At 39.1% G+C, this 16,563-nt stretch overlaps 1 protein-coding gene across 5 annotated transcripts in view; it reads left to right on the plus strand.

The window, feature by feature from the left end:
- Window positions 1-268: 268 nt before the first annotated feature.
- LOC136863403 (uncharacterized) overlaps window positions 269-16,563 on the plus strand; it is a 67,174-nt gene continuing 50,879 nt past the window's right edge. For 3 of the 5 annotated variants that reach the window (XR_011017801.1, XM_068225925.1, XM_068225926.1), the window contains exon 1: window positions 2,395-2,603. Coding sequence is in view for 2 of the 5 variants with exons in the window: in XM_068225925.1 (XP_068082026.1) it covers window positions 2,434-2,603 (170 nt within the window). In the remaining 3 variants the exon portion in view is untranslated. Of the gene's footprint in view, window positions 409-2,394; window positions 2,604-16,563 lie in introns of those variants that run through there. The other 2 variants (XR_010859214.2, XR_011017803.1) reach the window with 2 other exon arrangements.

Here is a 16,563-nt window from a genome sequence, read left to right on the forward strand (position 1 = left end):
CTAGTAAGTTATGTATAGTATAGTAAACCTTAAAAGGATATTTTTATGTAATAAAAACAAGGACTAAAATACAACAAATCTTAAATTCCAAATATTGTTTATATCCATAGCCGACTACAGTAGATGGCTACTGTAGATGGCTCTGTTTATATCACACGTTTGAAATTATTTGGAGAGATTGGTTAAGTTGGCATGATAAGGATTTTCCCAGGGAGTAAAGACCCTGTAAATGTGCCCCTCTTTCAAGGAATGTTTATAGTAGTTTGACAGATTTTTGTTTGCATGTGCTATTGGTCTTGTTGTGTTCGATGGTTTAATTTTTTTTTAAATTTTACGTGTGATGTTAGTATGTGTTGCGGTTTAGTTATTTATTTTGTAGTGGATTAACGTTTTGCCTCTTTTATTTGTGTAAGTAGTTGTATGGTTAGTGCTGACCCTTCTATGAATACTAAATTGACGAATTCAGGTTCATAACCTATAGAGTGTTTGAAGTTTCCCCTCTTACTTTTTTTTTTATTTTTTATGACAGGTGTTCTGCTTAAAAGCGTTGATAGATAATTTCTAATTGTTTTGTATGAAAACAATAGCTGATATCTGTTACGTTTATTGATTATTGTCCTATTATTGCATCCGCATAAGAAAACACCTTGCCCGTCAAGTGTTGTAACCCGTATATCTAGTTCTCCACTTGTTTGTTTTACTTCCAGTGGCATAGAGTGATTCTTAGTTCACGTTCTACCTCGGCCTTTGTTATCTTCTCATTTAACTGTTGGCAAAAGAAAGTAGCCTTCCATCTGTTAAGAACATTATACTGTTAATGCTAAAGTGCCCTTCAAATAGTAGCATCACTCGAAACTTTCAAAGGGACATTGGCGGGGAATTAATTTGAGTTGGATTTTAATCTCTTACGTTTTATATGCGCTGTGTGGACTGGCTAAATGTAGAACAAGCAAATCTCATTGAATAACTTTGAATCATTTTGGTTGAAATATCCAGCACTATTCCTATTATTATAATTCTGGATTTGTGGTAGATATGTCTATTATTTTGGGTTGTAGTGAAATAAGGCATAATGCACCCTTATACAGAAATAATCCCCTCCTTACAGAATAATATTTTCTCCTTGAAACTGTTGAATCAAAGGGAATGAAAGATATTTTCCGTACGAAAGAATTGAAATCTCACCTTATTCTTTTCAGCTGTTGTGAACATCCACTGGATTGATAATCATGAGGCCCTGGCACAGTTACTTATGTCTGTTCATAAACCTGTTATTTTGTATCAATAAATTTATAAGTGTGGTTGTTCAAGCAACTTGTTCTTGTTTGGTTAATAATTCATTTTGTGTTTGTTAGACAATTTTACCTTTGATAGGTTCTTAAATTACTAGGTTCATGTGTAGTAATATGAATTGATAGATACTGTTTTTTTTTCCAAGTGTTCTTTGATTCTTTTTCTCTTTGCATGTGTATTCTGCACACAATTATTATATTTTATATTCTAATTTTTTTTAATATTATGAATTCTTTTACACGTCTGGTAACTAGTGTGAAAATACTTTTGCTGCTGTAATTAATTATGAATTGCTTGTTCCTTATGCCTTACGTGTAATATAAACTGTCTATGGTGCAGATATGTTTGTGTGTCTGACAAGGAATGAATTGTCGTTTAATGCGTTGACTTTATATTTGGAATGTATATACCTTTATTCTACGACTACAGAAGATTGGTCGGTTAATATCTGACCGATTGTGCAATGCTACTACCACGTGGTGAGTGACCGTCGGAACTATAGGCCTATGTCTGCTGTCATGAGCATTGTTGTGTCTGACTGTATAGATGTGTGAATGTGCCATGAAATGGCACGAAAAATCAACCGTTATCGGGAAGGGTGTGTTATGGCCCTTTTCCGTCGTCGTTTTTTCATACATACACACAGACACACACACACACACACAGTAAAACACATCTGGCAGGGCCAAAATGAAAGACGGTCAGCACAGTGGATGAAGCATACATCCATCTCACTGGTAGCGGTCACATTTGGGCAATTACATTTTGTGACATTGATGCCGAGGGGTGCATTATCTTCGACACTGCTGGGTCAGTCTCCCATGTGGGTTTATGCTTGTCGCAGGGTTCAGTTATGCAAATAAGTTGAAAGAGACGTGAAAGTGATTGCAAAATATTTGCAGAATCCATTGTGGCACCTACCTATTGGACAGGCATCCCACAATTGTATGGGGTGGGCTCCAACCAGGTGATGATCCATAATATGGCTTCAAGTCATACAGCCAGAACATCTCTCTGTGCTTAATCAGGAAACTGATCTAGGATTAGGAATTTTTGTTTATTCCATTTCAAGACATTCCTGTGAAGACCCCTGTGAAAAAAGATGTCTCCAACATTGCCATCCATGGAGTGAAAAAAAAGATGTTTTTAACATCGCTGTCCATGGACCGTAGATGGTCTGTAAAAAGCTTTCGAGGAGGAATGGGACTGAATTCCTATGCCAGTAGTCCACCAAAATTTGCTTCAGTGGAATCTTCGATGTCAGGCGATAGTCTACAGTGCTGGGGTCTAATAGAACACGACCTCAAAAGGTGAGTACCCTTGAAATCGGTTGGATATGAACCGAACAACCTTCTGTAGGGAATTGTTTTAGTACTACTTTGTTTGTATTTTAGATAAATGTTACAAAATTCTTTTTTTTCTTTTTTTTTTTGTAAGAAGACATTTTTGTTTCCAAAAAAAAAAAAAATCATTTTTGTTTTGTAAACCAGCCCAAATATTGCAGATATTTTATTTGTCTGGAATTATCATATAGTGCGGAGATGAATAATAGCCTATGTAATTATATATATTGATATATTTTGTTGTTATTTTAGTAGACCAAAATTGTATTGTCATTGTTCTTCATTAATGGTGACGATTAGCAAAGAAAAAACTATACTAAAAGAAAATTATATGATCTGTGTGCAGAGTTATTGCTTCCAACAAGAAGGAATATTGACTTGTATACTGCCTATATTGATATTGAGAACATCGTCAAATTTCCTGTCAGCTGTTTGAAAAATGACTCTCAAATAGTTCTACTTGAGAGAGAGTTTAAAAAAAATTAATAACTTGCTGTTGTAGTTTCAAACAAAATAATTAAGAGTAGTGGAAGATTTCACTTTCACTCCTCTTCACATAAGGTACACCTATAAACAAATGACCCACGAACCTACCACGCTGGCGTAGCAGTGGGAGAGGTGATACTCCCACGTGGTGCATCCCAGGTGGCGGATAGTGGGGTCCTAACCGGCTTGCTGGCGGACTTGAGGGAAATAAAATACCTCTCGCGGACCAAACACACAACCCCCTGTGGGTGGGGGACACAGACGAACAATACACCCATGGTATCCCCTCCCTGTCGTAAGAGGAGACTAAAAGAGGCGACCAACGGTTGATTGTATTAGAACCATGGAACTACTTATGATTAGTACCACCATGTAGGGAACACCATGGGTCGCTTTTACTTGCGCGTAGTACCACTATGTTAGGTACCAAATAGATTTGTGATTAGTAGCAACGGAGTGTGTTGCCGGCTTCTACAGTACCTGTGATTAACACTACTTTAGGAGCGACACTATGGTTCTGGCTTGCCTGTGATTAGTACCCACTACCGGTATATGAGGAACACCACGGAATAGTGCGTGTCCCTGTGGTTAGTACACGTGTATGATGAACAGCATAGGTTTGCGTTGCCTGTAAATGGGGCCGCAATGTGCGAAACACCATAGGTCTCTATTCCATGTGTGAATTTCATTACCTGTGAGTAGTACCATACTGTGTGGAATGCCTCGAGTCTATGCTACTTTTGATTAGTATCGCAACATGACAAATACCATGGTTCTACTTTCCTAGTGATAAGTACCATTATGAGGGGCCGATGATGTGGATTTTGGACCCCTTTAGACTAAAAGCATCATCGATTCAGTATTCTTGGTCAGTAATACTATTGTTTCATGTCAGTTTCTGTGAATGCGAGACATTGCGGGTCGGATCCACTGATGGTTTTAAATTCATATCCATCCATTCATTCTTCGTCCTCACGTTTTGAAGTCTGGTCAGAGGTGGATTTTAGACTTTTAATTTGTCATTCCATTTCGTCTCATTTCGTACCATTAGGGGCTGATGACCTAGATGTTAGGTCCCTTTAAACAACAAGCATCATCGTCATTATAAACAGATGTGAAATAATTTATGAAATTCCGTCCTGTCCTATGACGTTACAAGTCCTGGAGAAGTAGTAGTATAACATCAGAAGGAGGTGATTTGCATTGTGAGTGCGTATAGAAATCAATAATTTAGGAGAAATGTAAACACATTGCAGCCACACGGATCAATGTATATGTCTGAGTGTGTTGGCTGCACGGTTTGGACTGTTAGCTTGCATTCGGGAGATGGTTCACTTCGAACCTTACTGTCGTTGGGCTCTGAAGATGGTTTTCTGTGGTTTCCCATTTTTACACCAGACATCAGACCTCAATATTAAGACCATGGTCACTTCTTTCCCAGCCATGTCCTATCCCACCGTCGCCATAAGGCATATATGAACCCGTGTAATGTAAAACAGTAAAAGAGTATAACTAAGAAACAATGCATTGTTCGTAAATTGTAAGAGTATGTCGACCAGCATATTCAAGTAAGGGGTGGGGGAATATTCTTTTGCTGTGATGGTGGATGACTCCTGTAATCAAGGATGTGTCTAACTTATTCTAGAGAATAAACGGTAAGGAATTAGTATAATTGCAGTCCCTATATTAGCATACCAAATACCTGTACTGTGACTTTGTAGCAACTACACTCTGAATTGAAACTACAGGACAGCCGTATTATGTACGTCAATAACTATAAGCACTTAGTCAGTTATCATAGACAGAAATGGAGACTTTAATTGGGATATCGCCTACCAGATCATGAGATGTATACAGAAGCATGATATAACCAACAATGCTCTAGGGCAAAGAATACTGATCATTGAGGAAAGTTCAGGAACAAAAGCCGCTTGTCATGGAAATAAGGATGTTAGGATAGATGTGTGAAGTGAGATTCGGTGTGACCCAAATAAACGGCAAACTTGAGAGAATACAGACACTGCTGGTTTAGATATGTTCAAAGAAGATGCCAGCAGCATATAACTCCAGCAAGAATGCAAGGGGGATTGGGACTTTCCAAAGAAGACCCGACTACAGTGCTTAAGGAATGACATGCAAGCCCATCTGTAGCTTCCCATCTTCACATCAGGTAAATGCTGAGGGTGTACCTTAATTAAAGCCACAGCTGCTTCCTTCCCAATCTTAGCCCTTTCCCATCCCTGCATCGCTGAAAATCTTCTATGTGTTAGTGTGACGTCAAACCACTTGCAGAAAAACAACATAAAAAACACGCAAGCCTGCAGCATTACAAAAGGGGTTGACAAACAACAGGGTGGAATGGAAGAAGGTGGAAAAGCTATTTATCTACTTTACTACTGCATACCATAATTCCCTCTCTTTTGAGACTATGTTTTGTGACCCTAGCCCCTAAATGAAACGGTTATGTATCAAAACTTCAGGTGATATGTATCCTGTCATTCACCTTAAGAAGGGTAAATGTTTGTCTCCATGAACATGATGGTACATATGTTACATAAGTAGGAATTAATTGGTATTGCTTTCAAAATATTTATGTTGTTGAAAAACAAAAATTCGTACAAATGTGTGAACAGATGTTGCCATATATAATTGCCTCAGAATAAATTGACCTGTGAAGTCCTTAGATAGCAAGGTGAAGAGCGAGTCACCAACTTACCTCAAAATGCTGCCTTGCCAGCTCGTTCCTAGTCTGTCTTCCTTGCAGATACTCTTTGTCAGCCATCAAAAGTACGCTCCCTGCCCACTCTTCGGTGACACTTTTGTTACTTCTGCTGCCCTTACTTGCACTTTCAACAGCTTTCTGCTTTCTTATACTGGTCTTGTGTCTTATTCTTTGACTCCCTGCTTCTTTCTTCATAACATATGAGAGAGTTACTCTCTGTTCATAAATTTATGAGTGACTGTACCTGTGGCATACACAAGGGGGAAGGGTACCAAGTTTAAGTCCCTATTGGCTTTACATCCCATTAACTACTTTAGACACCAAGTTGCCGGAAGTTTTTCCTGCAGGAATTATTTCTCATGCCGGTAAATCTTCAGTCATGAGGCTGACTTATTGGAGTACCTTCAATTACAATCATACTGAACCAGGATTGAATCTGACAACTTGGGCACAGCTACCATCTGGAGTACTCAGCCCACCTATATAATAAAAAGAATACTGTTCAAATTGTTTTGTTGGTTTCTCGTATTCAAAGTAACTCCTGCAAACAGAAATAATAATAGCCTAATAAAGATAGTAGGTTATAAGATATAATAAGAGTATGCCACAAAACAAGCAGTATTAAAATTACAAACATGCTCAGAACATTAAGATACGTCATTATAACATGCTAGGTGACAACATCAACACGTATTCAACTGCATCGGTGCAACATGTGTTCGTCCTCATGTCTCGCACATTGTTCATAACCATCTTGTTGACTGTCGAACATGTTGAGGAACACAGGTTGTCGCAAGTACACACAATAGTGATTGTATGACTTAATCTTCTCTCGTAATTCGGGAACATTCTTAGGTGGGTCATCTGACCGGATAACTGATTCCTTCAGCATGTCCCGTATGTAGGCATCTGGGGATATGGGATCCGAGGAGTCGGGATGGTAGAGAAATTAAGCTATCTCCATCTCCAAAGCGTTGTTACAAAAGGGCAATTGACCCCCTCATGGTGTGAGTTGTAGCTCCATCTTGCTGCATCCATTCGTATTTCAGTGGCAAGTTTCTGGCAACATTCATTACTCTTTGAGGTTCAGAGCATGTTTGTAGTTATTTTAGAACTGTTTGTTTTGCCACATACTGTAAATAAAATATCAGTGAATTGTATTTGAATAACCAGTCTTAAATATGACCTCCCTTCCTCCTTCCGAGGAATATCTACATACACCACTGGACTGTATACAGTTGTCAACCTATACACTGACTGATAATGCTTCTTGTAGTAAATAAGCCATAAGCATTTGTTTTAACATAGCTTCCATGTAACAGATGTATAATAAGTTTGTTCACAGAACGAATCCAGGATAGTTCGATTTACTGTCCATATGCACACGTGCGGTTGGCAACTATTTTGAAATGTGACAAGCTAATTTCTACTACGAACGGAAGTGGTTGGAGACATCAACTGTTCAGAACCAACGTGTTGTGTACTCTGAGAGCTTCAGAAATTAACTAGGATTTTTCGTAACTTCAAGTTCAAAAATGGATGAACACTGAAAGATGTAACGTGAATTGACTAAATAGTATTAGTTGAAAGTCGGAAATATACGCTTAAACATAAATACAGAAGTGGGTTATACTGTGTTTATATTTGGTTAATTCTACTTATTTTGTAGGTTACTTGAGCAACTAATCACGTCCATGAAGTCATTCTCAAGTCACTTATAAAATAAACATAAATGGCACTGGGTATGCGCGTGCATATTCTGACTCGCTGACTGAAAGAGTTTTTGTCCAGGATCAGAAACTGTTCCAACAGTTTGCTGATGGTTTCCAATGGTTTGAAAACCTTGTACAAAGAACACATTAGTTGTCAGCAACTCTGATGATCTCTACTACAAACGCGAATTTGAATGTTCGCATGCGTCTGATAGTTGGCAACAGTTTCTGACTACTATGAATGTACTGTGAACAAAGCTAATATAACTTCAGTCTCACAAAGGAGTTACGAGAGAACATAGTGATTTAATGTTTGTTTCCATTTTGGATAAAAATCCTAGTTGTTTAAATGGTACTTTTACAATAATTTGAATATGGATAATTTCCCTATAACATAAAACAAGGTATCCATTCATGCATTCGTTTAGAACAGGAACACAAAATTAGGGAACAGGTGGATTGGGTGCCTTGATCCGACAAATTTGGTTTGAAACTGGCAAAATTTACTCTTGGTGTTCTTTCTTACCCTTCTGCATAGTGTTTTAGTTGTTCTGTAGTGAACCTGAGCTTAAACTGTACTGGTGAAATAGCTCAATTTGTGTATTAATGTCATGAATCCATATTGCAGATCTGCTTATTTTAAGCAGCTGGTGGTACCTCTTTCTCTGTCCAGTCCATCACTGTAAATTTCGCTTTCCCTTCCTGCGAATCCTTTTTGGGTCCATGCTCTGCTTCTGGGACATGTGTGGTCTGTTGGTTAGCTTCAGGTAGGCCTACTGTGTAGCTTTGCTATCTTTCCTAAGTGCCAAATAGATTGGAGGGAACAATACCTTAGATATATTTTTCCAACTGGTGTTATGGGATTAAGTTACCTCTTGCAATTTTATCAGCAGTAAAATGATTAAAAGAAACAGTGTTTATATCATAGGAATTACATCCATATGAATATCACCCTGACCCCCTATGGGTGGGGGCCGCAGACGAAGAATACACCCACGGTATCTCCTGTCTGTTGTAAGAGGTGACTAAAAGGGACGACCATGGGATAATGAAAGTAGAACCATGAGAATACTTATGATTAGTACCATTACGTGCGGAACACCATGGATCGACATTACTTGCGACTAGTACCACCTTGTGAGGAAAACCATGGGTCTGTGTTACATAGGAGCAGTAACATTATGCGAGAAACACAACGGGTCTGGGCATTGTTTGTGATAATGTTCATCGTGTGTATTCCACCGGTCTGTTCCACTGTGTTGAGAATGGGTCTACGTTACCTATGAGTAGTACCACTTTATGAGAAACACCATGGTTCTACGTTGCGTGTGAGCAAGAAACACCACGGGTTTGGCTGGCGCCCGTGATTAGTACCACTATGTGAGTAAATCCCTGGATCTGCGTTGCCTGAGAGAAGTAGTACGATTGTGTGAGGAACACCGTGGGTTTGTGTTGCCTGTGGGCATTGCCATAATGTGTGAAGCACCGTGGGTCTACATTGCTTATGATTAGTACCACTATCTGAGCAACACCATGAGTATACTTGGCCTGTTATTCATTCCACTAAGTGAGGAACACCATGGGAATACCGGTGCCTGTGATTAGTCTCACTATGTGAGGAACACCACGGGTCTGCGTTGCTTGTGTGTAGTACCCTTATATGCTATACACCATAGGTTTGTGTTACCTGTAAGTGGTGCCATTGTGTGTCATACGATGGGTCTACATTACCTGTGATTAGTACCACCATGCAAGAAACACCATGAGTCTTCGTTTCCTGTGATTAGTATCACTATAGGAGGAATATCACGGTTCTCTCTAGGTGAGAATCTAGTGATGATGTCATTTGACACTTATCAACTGCTAATACCATGTTAGCACAGAAATCCAGTTAACACTTTGCGTTTCCATCAGTTTCCATATCCCTCCGTGCAGTATCCAATCAGTTATTTACCTAGTCTTTTCTAAAGTGATTTCAAAGAAGTCTGAATTTTATCAAACATTTCCCTTGATAAGTTAATTCAATTCCTCTTCCTATAAACGAATATTTGTCCCAATTTGACCTTTTGAATTACAATTTTATCTTCATATGATGATCTTTCCTACTTTTAAAATCTCCACTCAAGCTTATTAGACTATTAATGTTATTCCACGCCATATCTCCGCTGACAGCTCAGAACATACCATTTAGTCAAGCTGCTCATCTCCTTAGTCCCAAGTTTTCCCAGCCCAAACTTTGCAACATTTTCATAACATTCCTCTTTTATTGGAAATCACCCCGAACAAATCGTGCTGCTTTCATTTTGATCTTTTCCAGCTATTGAATCAAGTAGTATACTATATCAAAGCCCATACAGTACTGACAATTAAACAGTAAAAGCAATAGCATTTATTAATGCTAGATCTTATAAGGTGTGTAATGATCAGAGGGAACTTCAGTTTGTAAAATATCTTGTACTGATTACACAAAGTTCCATGCTACTTCCACATCTGGAAATTCTATAACATTTGTAAGAGTTACCAGTAATCTTTAACACATGACTTTATTCTAGTAATTGTAGCAAACATGTAAAAGAAAAATACACATTCCAACCCTTGATTGGAGGTTTATTAATTTCTTTCTTACAGAAAATGTGATCACAAGATCAAGATGTTCATCAAATGTACATCACAAGAAGTACTGCACTGAGTCCATACAATAATTGGAATCTTACCGGAGACTTATACACCATCTCCTTTACATCCTTACTACAACCCCTAAATACCCTCATAATCATATGAAGAGATCTGTAACCTTTATTTAATAACCTCATTAATGTGATTACTCCAATGAAGATCTTCCCTTGTATTAACACCTGGGTACTTGCAGTGATCCAGTGCAGCACTATCATGCCATATGTAGGTAAGTCAAACATAAACAAGCCTTTTGGATTTTGGTGCCTGTTTGGTGCGCATATGGTTCGAGGCCAATAGAGCACACAAGAAGGGGTCTCTGGGAGGGGCATCGTGTCTCGGGATGTCTCGTCCATGCTGTATTCAGTCGCCCTCACAATGAGTGAGAGAGCTCTCACAATGAGTGAGAGAGAGGTACACTTGCGTGTTGTGCAACACATCATTAAATTTTCGTCGGAGAAAATGTTAAAGCACACGCACCCTGCACCAACATCACAGTGCAGAGCATTGCGGCTGTTCGAGAGCTTATTGAAGTTGATACGCGAACAGCTGTGCTTCAGATCAGCCATGGGAGTGTTCTGACAATCGTCCGGAAGAACCTAGGATTCCGAAAGGTGTCAGCTCGTTAGGTCCCGAGGCTGCTGAATGAAGAGCAGGAGGCTGCACGGCTTGCAATTCCTCGCGAGCTTCTGACAAGACATGAGGCAGAAGGTGGCACCTTTTTGAGATGAATCGTTACTTGTGATGAGACCTGGGTCCACCATCACACGTCAGTATGGAGTTGCGGAGGTACAGCGAGAGGCCGCTGGGGAAAGCCAAGACGCGGTTGTCTGCAGGCAAGGTCTTGGCCACGGTCTTCTGGGACTACAGAGGAGTACAGCTGGTTGATTTCCTTGAGGAATGTCAGACCATTACTGCGGCCTACTACTGCAATCTTTGTCAGGTTCGCATTGCCTACAGGTCATAAAGGTGTGGCGTTCCAATCAGATCTGTACTGCTCCTTCATGACAATGCCAGACCCCACACCGCTAGACTAAACCAGCAAATATTCATACAAATGCACTGGACTGCCCTGCCACATCCATCCTGTAGTCCAGACTTGCCACCATGTGACTTCCACGTGTTCGCGCCACTGAAGAGCGCTTCATAACCTACAGGGAGGTGAAACAGTTTGTGCGCAATTGGCTTCAGACACGCCCGGCTACCTTCTTTGAAAATGGGATGAAGAAATTGCCTATCCGGTGGCAAAAGTGCATAGATAGGGTGGGGACTTATGTCAAAAAGTAAAATATACACAATTTTGGTAAATAGTTACAATAAAAGGCTTGTTTATATTTAACTTGCCCTCATATATAAGAAAACATAGAGGTCCAGCGATACTCTCTTGGGAATGTCCTTCCTAGAGCCTGTTTTTTCCTTAAAGTACCTATACATATCCTTACATTTTTTCCCTAAAATGCATATGACTGACGATTATGTTTGCCACCATACTATTCTTAGTTGACTCTTTTGCTAAATTCAATTCCTACATTCCTTCAGTCTCTCCTTACTACCACAACCCTTCCTAACTTGGGCCGTTGACCTAGATGTTAGGCCCCTCTAAACAACAAGCATCATCATCATCATTCCTAACTCTGTTTCTTTCTAACCTGCACCTCCTTCATCAGACACTATTATAAAATTAAAAGAAACATCATTTGCCTTGGAAGGAGCAATTGAAGAGAACATCCTTGTAAAATATAGAACACCGGGCGAGTTGGCCGTGCGCGTAGAGGCGCGCGGCTGTGAGCTTGCATCCGGGAGATAGTAGGTTCGAATCCCACTCTTGGCAGCCCTAAAGATGGTTTTCCGTGGTTTCCCATTTTCACACCAGGCAAATGCTGGGGCTGTACCTTAATTAAGGCCATGGCCGCTTCCTTCCAACTCCTAGGCCTTTCCTATCCCATCGTCGCCATAAGACCTATCTGTGTCGGTGCGACGTAAAGTAAATTGTAATAATAATAATAAAATATAGAACAGTGGCAAAAGAAAAAAATGTCAAAAACATTTTATTAGTAGACAAGCACAATATAATAAATCATAGTGGAAAGTGCTGGAAACAAAAACATTTTTTATAACATCTGTTCCAATGAATAGATATAGTTTTAAAATAGGCTAAAATAAGTAAATCCATTTCACCACCCCCATTCAACTATCCACATTGATTTTAATTTATTTATTTCAAATTTTTAAATTCACATAGATTTTAAGTAAAACAAGGTACTTATTAAGATGTTCTTAAGAGGGTAAGTACTTTGTAATTTCACCTAAGCGTTGTAATACAGCTGAAGATGTTCCAAATGGAATGAAACATGTACTGTGTTTGATTGATTGATTTATTTATTTGCTTAATGCAAATATAAGTATTAAAAAAATACTGTTTTTGATTCATTGTAAATAGGATTTGATACTGGAAATGAAGGTGATTTCTTGCAATTAATTCACACCTGAGAAACCGCGAGGCTTCGCCGATTTTCCAGTCACTAGAAATTTCAGTTTTTTAATTCCTGTCATATTAGCTCCCAGCTTCACTGTAACCCTTTCTTTATGTGTTAACTGTTCCTTACAAACCACAAATGCTGTATTGCACAGTTATGGTTGCACAAAATTTGAGTTACAGAGTATTTTTTGCTTCAAGGGAGGAAATGTTTGCTTTGAGAAATCAAGAAATTTGTGTAACCGAATTTCGAGTAATAGAGAAATAAATATACGTGAAGAATAGGAAAAACAGCCGGGAAGTTTAAGTTACAATGAGATACTGAAAATTTGAGTAATGGAGGTTCTAGATATCGAGGTTCGACTGTATATATCTATTTAATTACTTAATTCTAATCCTTTATTTACAATACTTCTACTGTCTAACACTAAAAATTTCATGTCATCCTTACTTGATTTCCTGCTCCCTATATTGTCATCACCGCTCCCTAGTCCACCTCATTTCCCTGAATGTACCTCCCTATTCCTCTTCTAAATAAACTCCCTGTCTTATATGTACCATTGCGGTTCACCCCATAGAAGCTGGTATCCCAATTCCGTGATCATTTACTTGGCCCCTCAGCCATTGTCCATGCTTCACAAACTGGAATGTGACTACACAAACCCATTCCATGAACCTCTAATACTAATGATGATGAAAACATCAAAGTAGAAGAAGAAGAAGACAATCCAACCCTTACTGTGAAAAAAGCTCTTAGAAGGCATTACAGTTCTGAATTTCTTCTTAGCAGCAGAGGAAGGAGCAGTAAAATTACATTGTAAACCATTGGCTTAAATCACGATTTATGCAAAGTGGACCATGCAGCCTTCCGTCTTGTGAAGTAACACACACACACATCATTACTTCACAAGGTGGAAGGCTGCATCAGCCGTCGCTCCTCCAAGGAGAAGATAAATGACTGATTATTGTACTTTAGTTGTTGATTTTTGTGAACTCTTGTTACGTGCTATTACAAATGTGAAGTTAAACTTATATTAAAGTATACTCGAGTTTTTAAATTCCTATTGACTAATTGCATAACCTATTCACCTCTGTTACTGTGACACTCATCTTTAACAACATAATATTTCTGGTCCCTTGGAGACATTAGAACTCTGTTCTGTTCTGGTAAATTCATGTCCTCATCCCGAGGTAGTGCATGTCTTTTCAGGCACACCCCAAATGGAGGTGAGTTGCATGTACGTTCTTATCCACATAACAACCCTCCTGCCATTCTTAAATATTTGGCAGTACTGGGAATGAAATCTGGGCCTCCGTGGTCAGCAGCTCATAGTGTTAACTCTTGCATTACAGATGCAGACTCTGCTCTAGTGATTGTTGTAGTAAGGGGCAAGACGACAAGATTATCAGCTGCCTAATTTCCTAGCTTAAATTTTTAATCACTGGACATCCTGACACTAAAATTTATGAGAAATGAAGTATTACTCCTGCAGGAAATTCATATGTATACTTTGTGGGAATCTTATATATTTAAAACACTCGGCTGATTTTTGTTACCGCGAGTTTGGGATAACGGCTGAACCGATTGACATCGTAAAATTTCTGACGAAAGCTCTTGGCCAGTAGATTTGCAGTGTGTCTTTAAAAGCATAAAAAGTTCTTGCCGTATGTTTTTAAATTATTAAAGTAAAATGTAGCATTCTGATTGGGCAGAGCACTCACCAGTGCGCATACAATGCGAGAGGGATGGTGGAAGGTAGCAAGCACGCATGTGCACTCAGACGTCTTTTTGGTCAGTTGTTCCAGTTTGTGTTGTGGTGCAGAGAGTTGCTATTCACGCAATGTTACCGTCTCTTTGTAGCTCTCCTTATATTTGCAAGCTTGAAGTGATGTCCGAGAAATGTAAAATCCTTTTCTACATGTCATAATCTTAACACTAAGGCTGTAAACCACTTCTACTCCAGGACGTAGGAAAGTGAGTTGAACCTCCGTGTCATATTTTATTGTCATAGAAACCCAAAGGACTGTACCTTAACTACGAGCAAACTGCTAATGTGCCATTTTAAAATTCTGATTTGGCCGACATTGTGCTCATAGAAAACCAGGAGCAACTTTCAGTTATATTAATGAAATCCTTGATGTGCCCCAACAGAACAACGTAAATGTCAAGAATACATTTTTCATCGATGGTCCTGTATGCATTGGGAAAACATATATATATATATATATATCAATGCTTAATAAAAAAGTGCTTCAATTTAGGGCTTCATGTTATATTAGTAGCATGGACAGGAATAGCCACCATTTTGCTTCCCAACAGTCGATCCATGCAGTGTACATTCAGAATAGGCAGAGCGCTGGGGCTGTACCTTAATTGAGGCCACGTCTGCTTCCTTCCCACTCCTAGCCCATTCCCCTCCCATCATCGCCAGAAGACCTGTCTGTGTCGGTGCCACGTAAAGTCCCCAGCAAAAAATGTAAAGCAACATAAAGCAGATTGTAAAATTGACATTTCAGACAATGAATCGTAAGGTGAGCCTTTGAACGTTATGTTTGATGAAAAATACATCAACTTTCAGATATTGCCACAGATGCTAAAATTTTATATTCAGATGGTACGACCTGGGTAGTTGGTATATTGAGTGATGTTGCAGTTGCTAGACATGCACACTATAATGTGTTAACCATAGCCCCACTCCACACGTAAAACACTATGTGAATGAGACTTGCATCATTTCCCGTTACATAGCGCATCGGCAGCATGGGATTGCCTGCACTTTGCAGTTCAGGTCCATACTTAGAACGTGTTTTAAGTGTTGATCTGCCGCTCCAACTGTTCTCAAGTTGTGAAGTGTTACTTCGGGGTATAATTCTCATAATGCCTCCACGTGTGTACACAGTAGGGGAAAGGGTATTTATGTATGCTAATTATGTGAAAACAGTGTCTAGCAGGGAAGTTGTTGGGCGATTTGTAACACAATTTCCAGGTGTACGCCTCTATGTAGAGAGACCATGCGGAAACTCGTTAACAAATTGAGAGGAACCAGTTCTTTACTCTATAAGAAGCAATGTGTTAAAAAATGTACCTAACAAGCAAAAAGTAAATGAAATCTCAGAAAGATTAGAACATTTGCCTACAAAATCCCTAAGACGACTTGGACAAGAAGCCAGAGTTTCGTAGAGCTCCGCATGGCGGGCTATGAAAATATTAAAATTAAATGTTTAAATTGAATTATAGGACCTATCTTTTTTCAGGCCACAATTAATGCACAAAGATATAGGAATAATATACTAAAACCATTTTTTGATGCAAGACTCTGCCACTGCGCATACAGCTAATGACACATTAAACTTAATTGAGGAAATTTTTGAAGACCGTGTTATTAGTACGGACTTATGGCCATCACGGTCTCCAGATTTAACTATTGGGGACTTTTATTTATAGGGGAGCTTAAAAAATAAAGTGTACTGTATGCAAGAAACCCTCACATGTTGGACGAACTGGGAAAACATATCCAGAGAAAAATAGCTTCAGTTACAGAAGACAAACTTATGTGTCTGAATCGGAGTTTCCTAAGACTATGCCAGAAATGTGTGGATGCAGGAGGAGAACATTTCCAACTCTCCTGTCATAAGGTACAAGCTTATTTTCTTAATTCTTAATTACTGATTTTAATTGTTATCTCATGTCATGCACAGAGGAAGTGCTGTCCTTTTGTTGCTATGCCATGGAGCAGGGAGTAATGAGTCAGTGGGAGGCAGATAAGCTGGGTGCCTGCCAGCCAACCGATGAGAGAAACTCGCTGTATAACTACTGATGAGAAAGTCTTTCCTTCTAAATGTCACTGCAGATTTATA

This window comes from Anabrus simplex, chromosome 2, assembly GCF_040414725.1.
Source record: "Anabrus simplex isolate iqAnaSimp1 chromosome 2, ASM4041472v1, whole genome shotgun sequence".
Taxonomy (NCBI): Eukaryota; Metazoa; Arthropoda; class Insecta; order Orthoptera; family Tettigoniidae; genus Anabrus; species Anabrus simplex.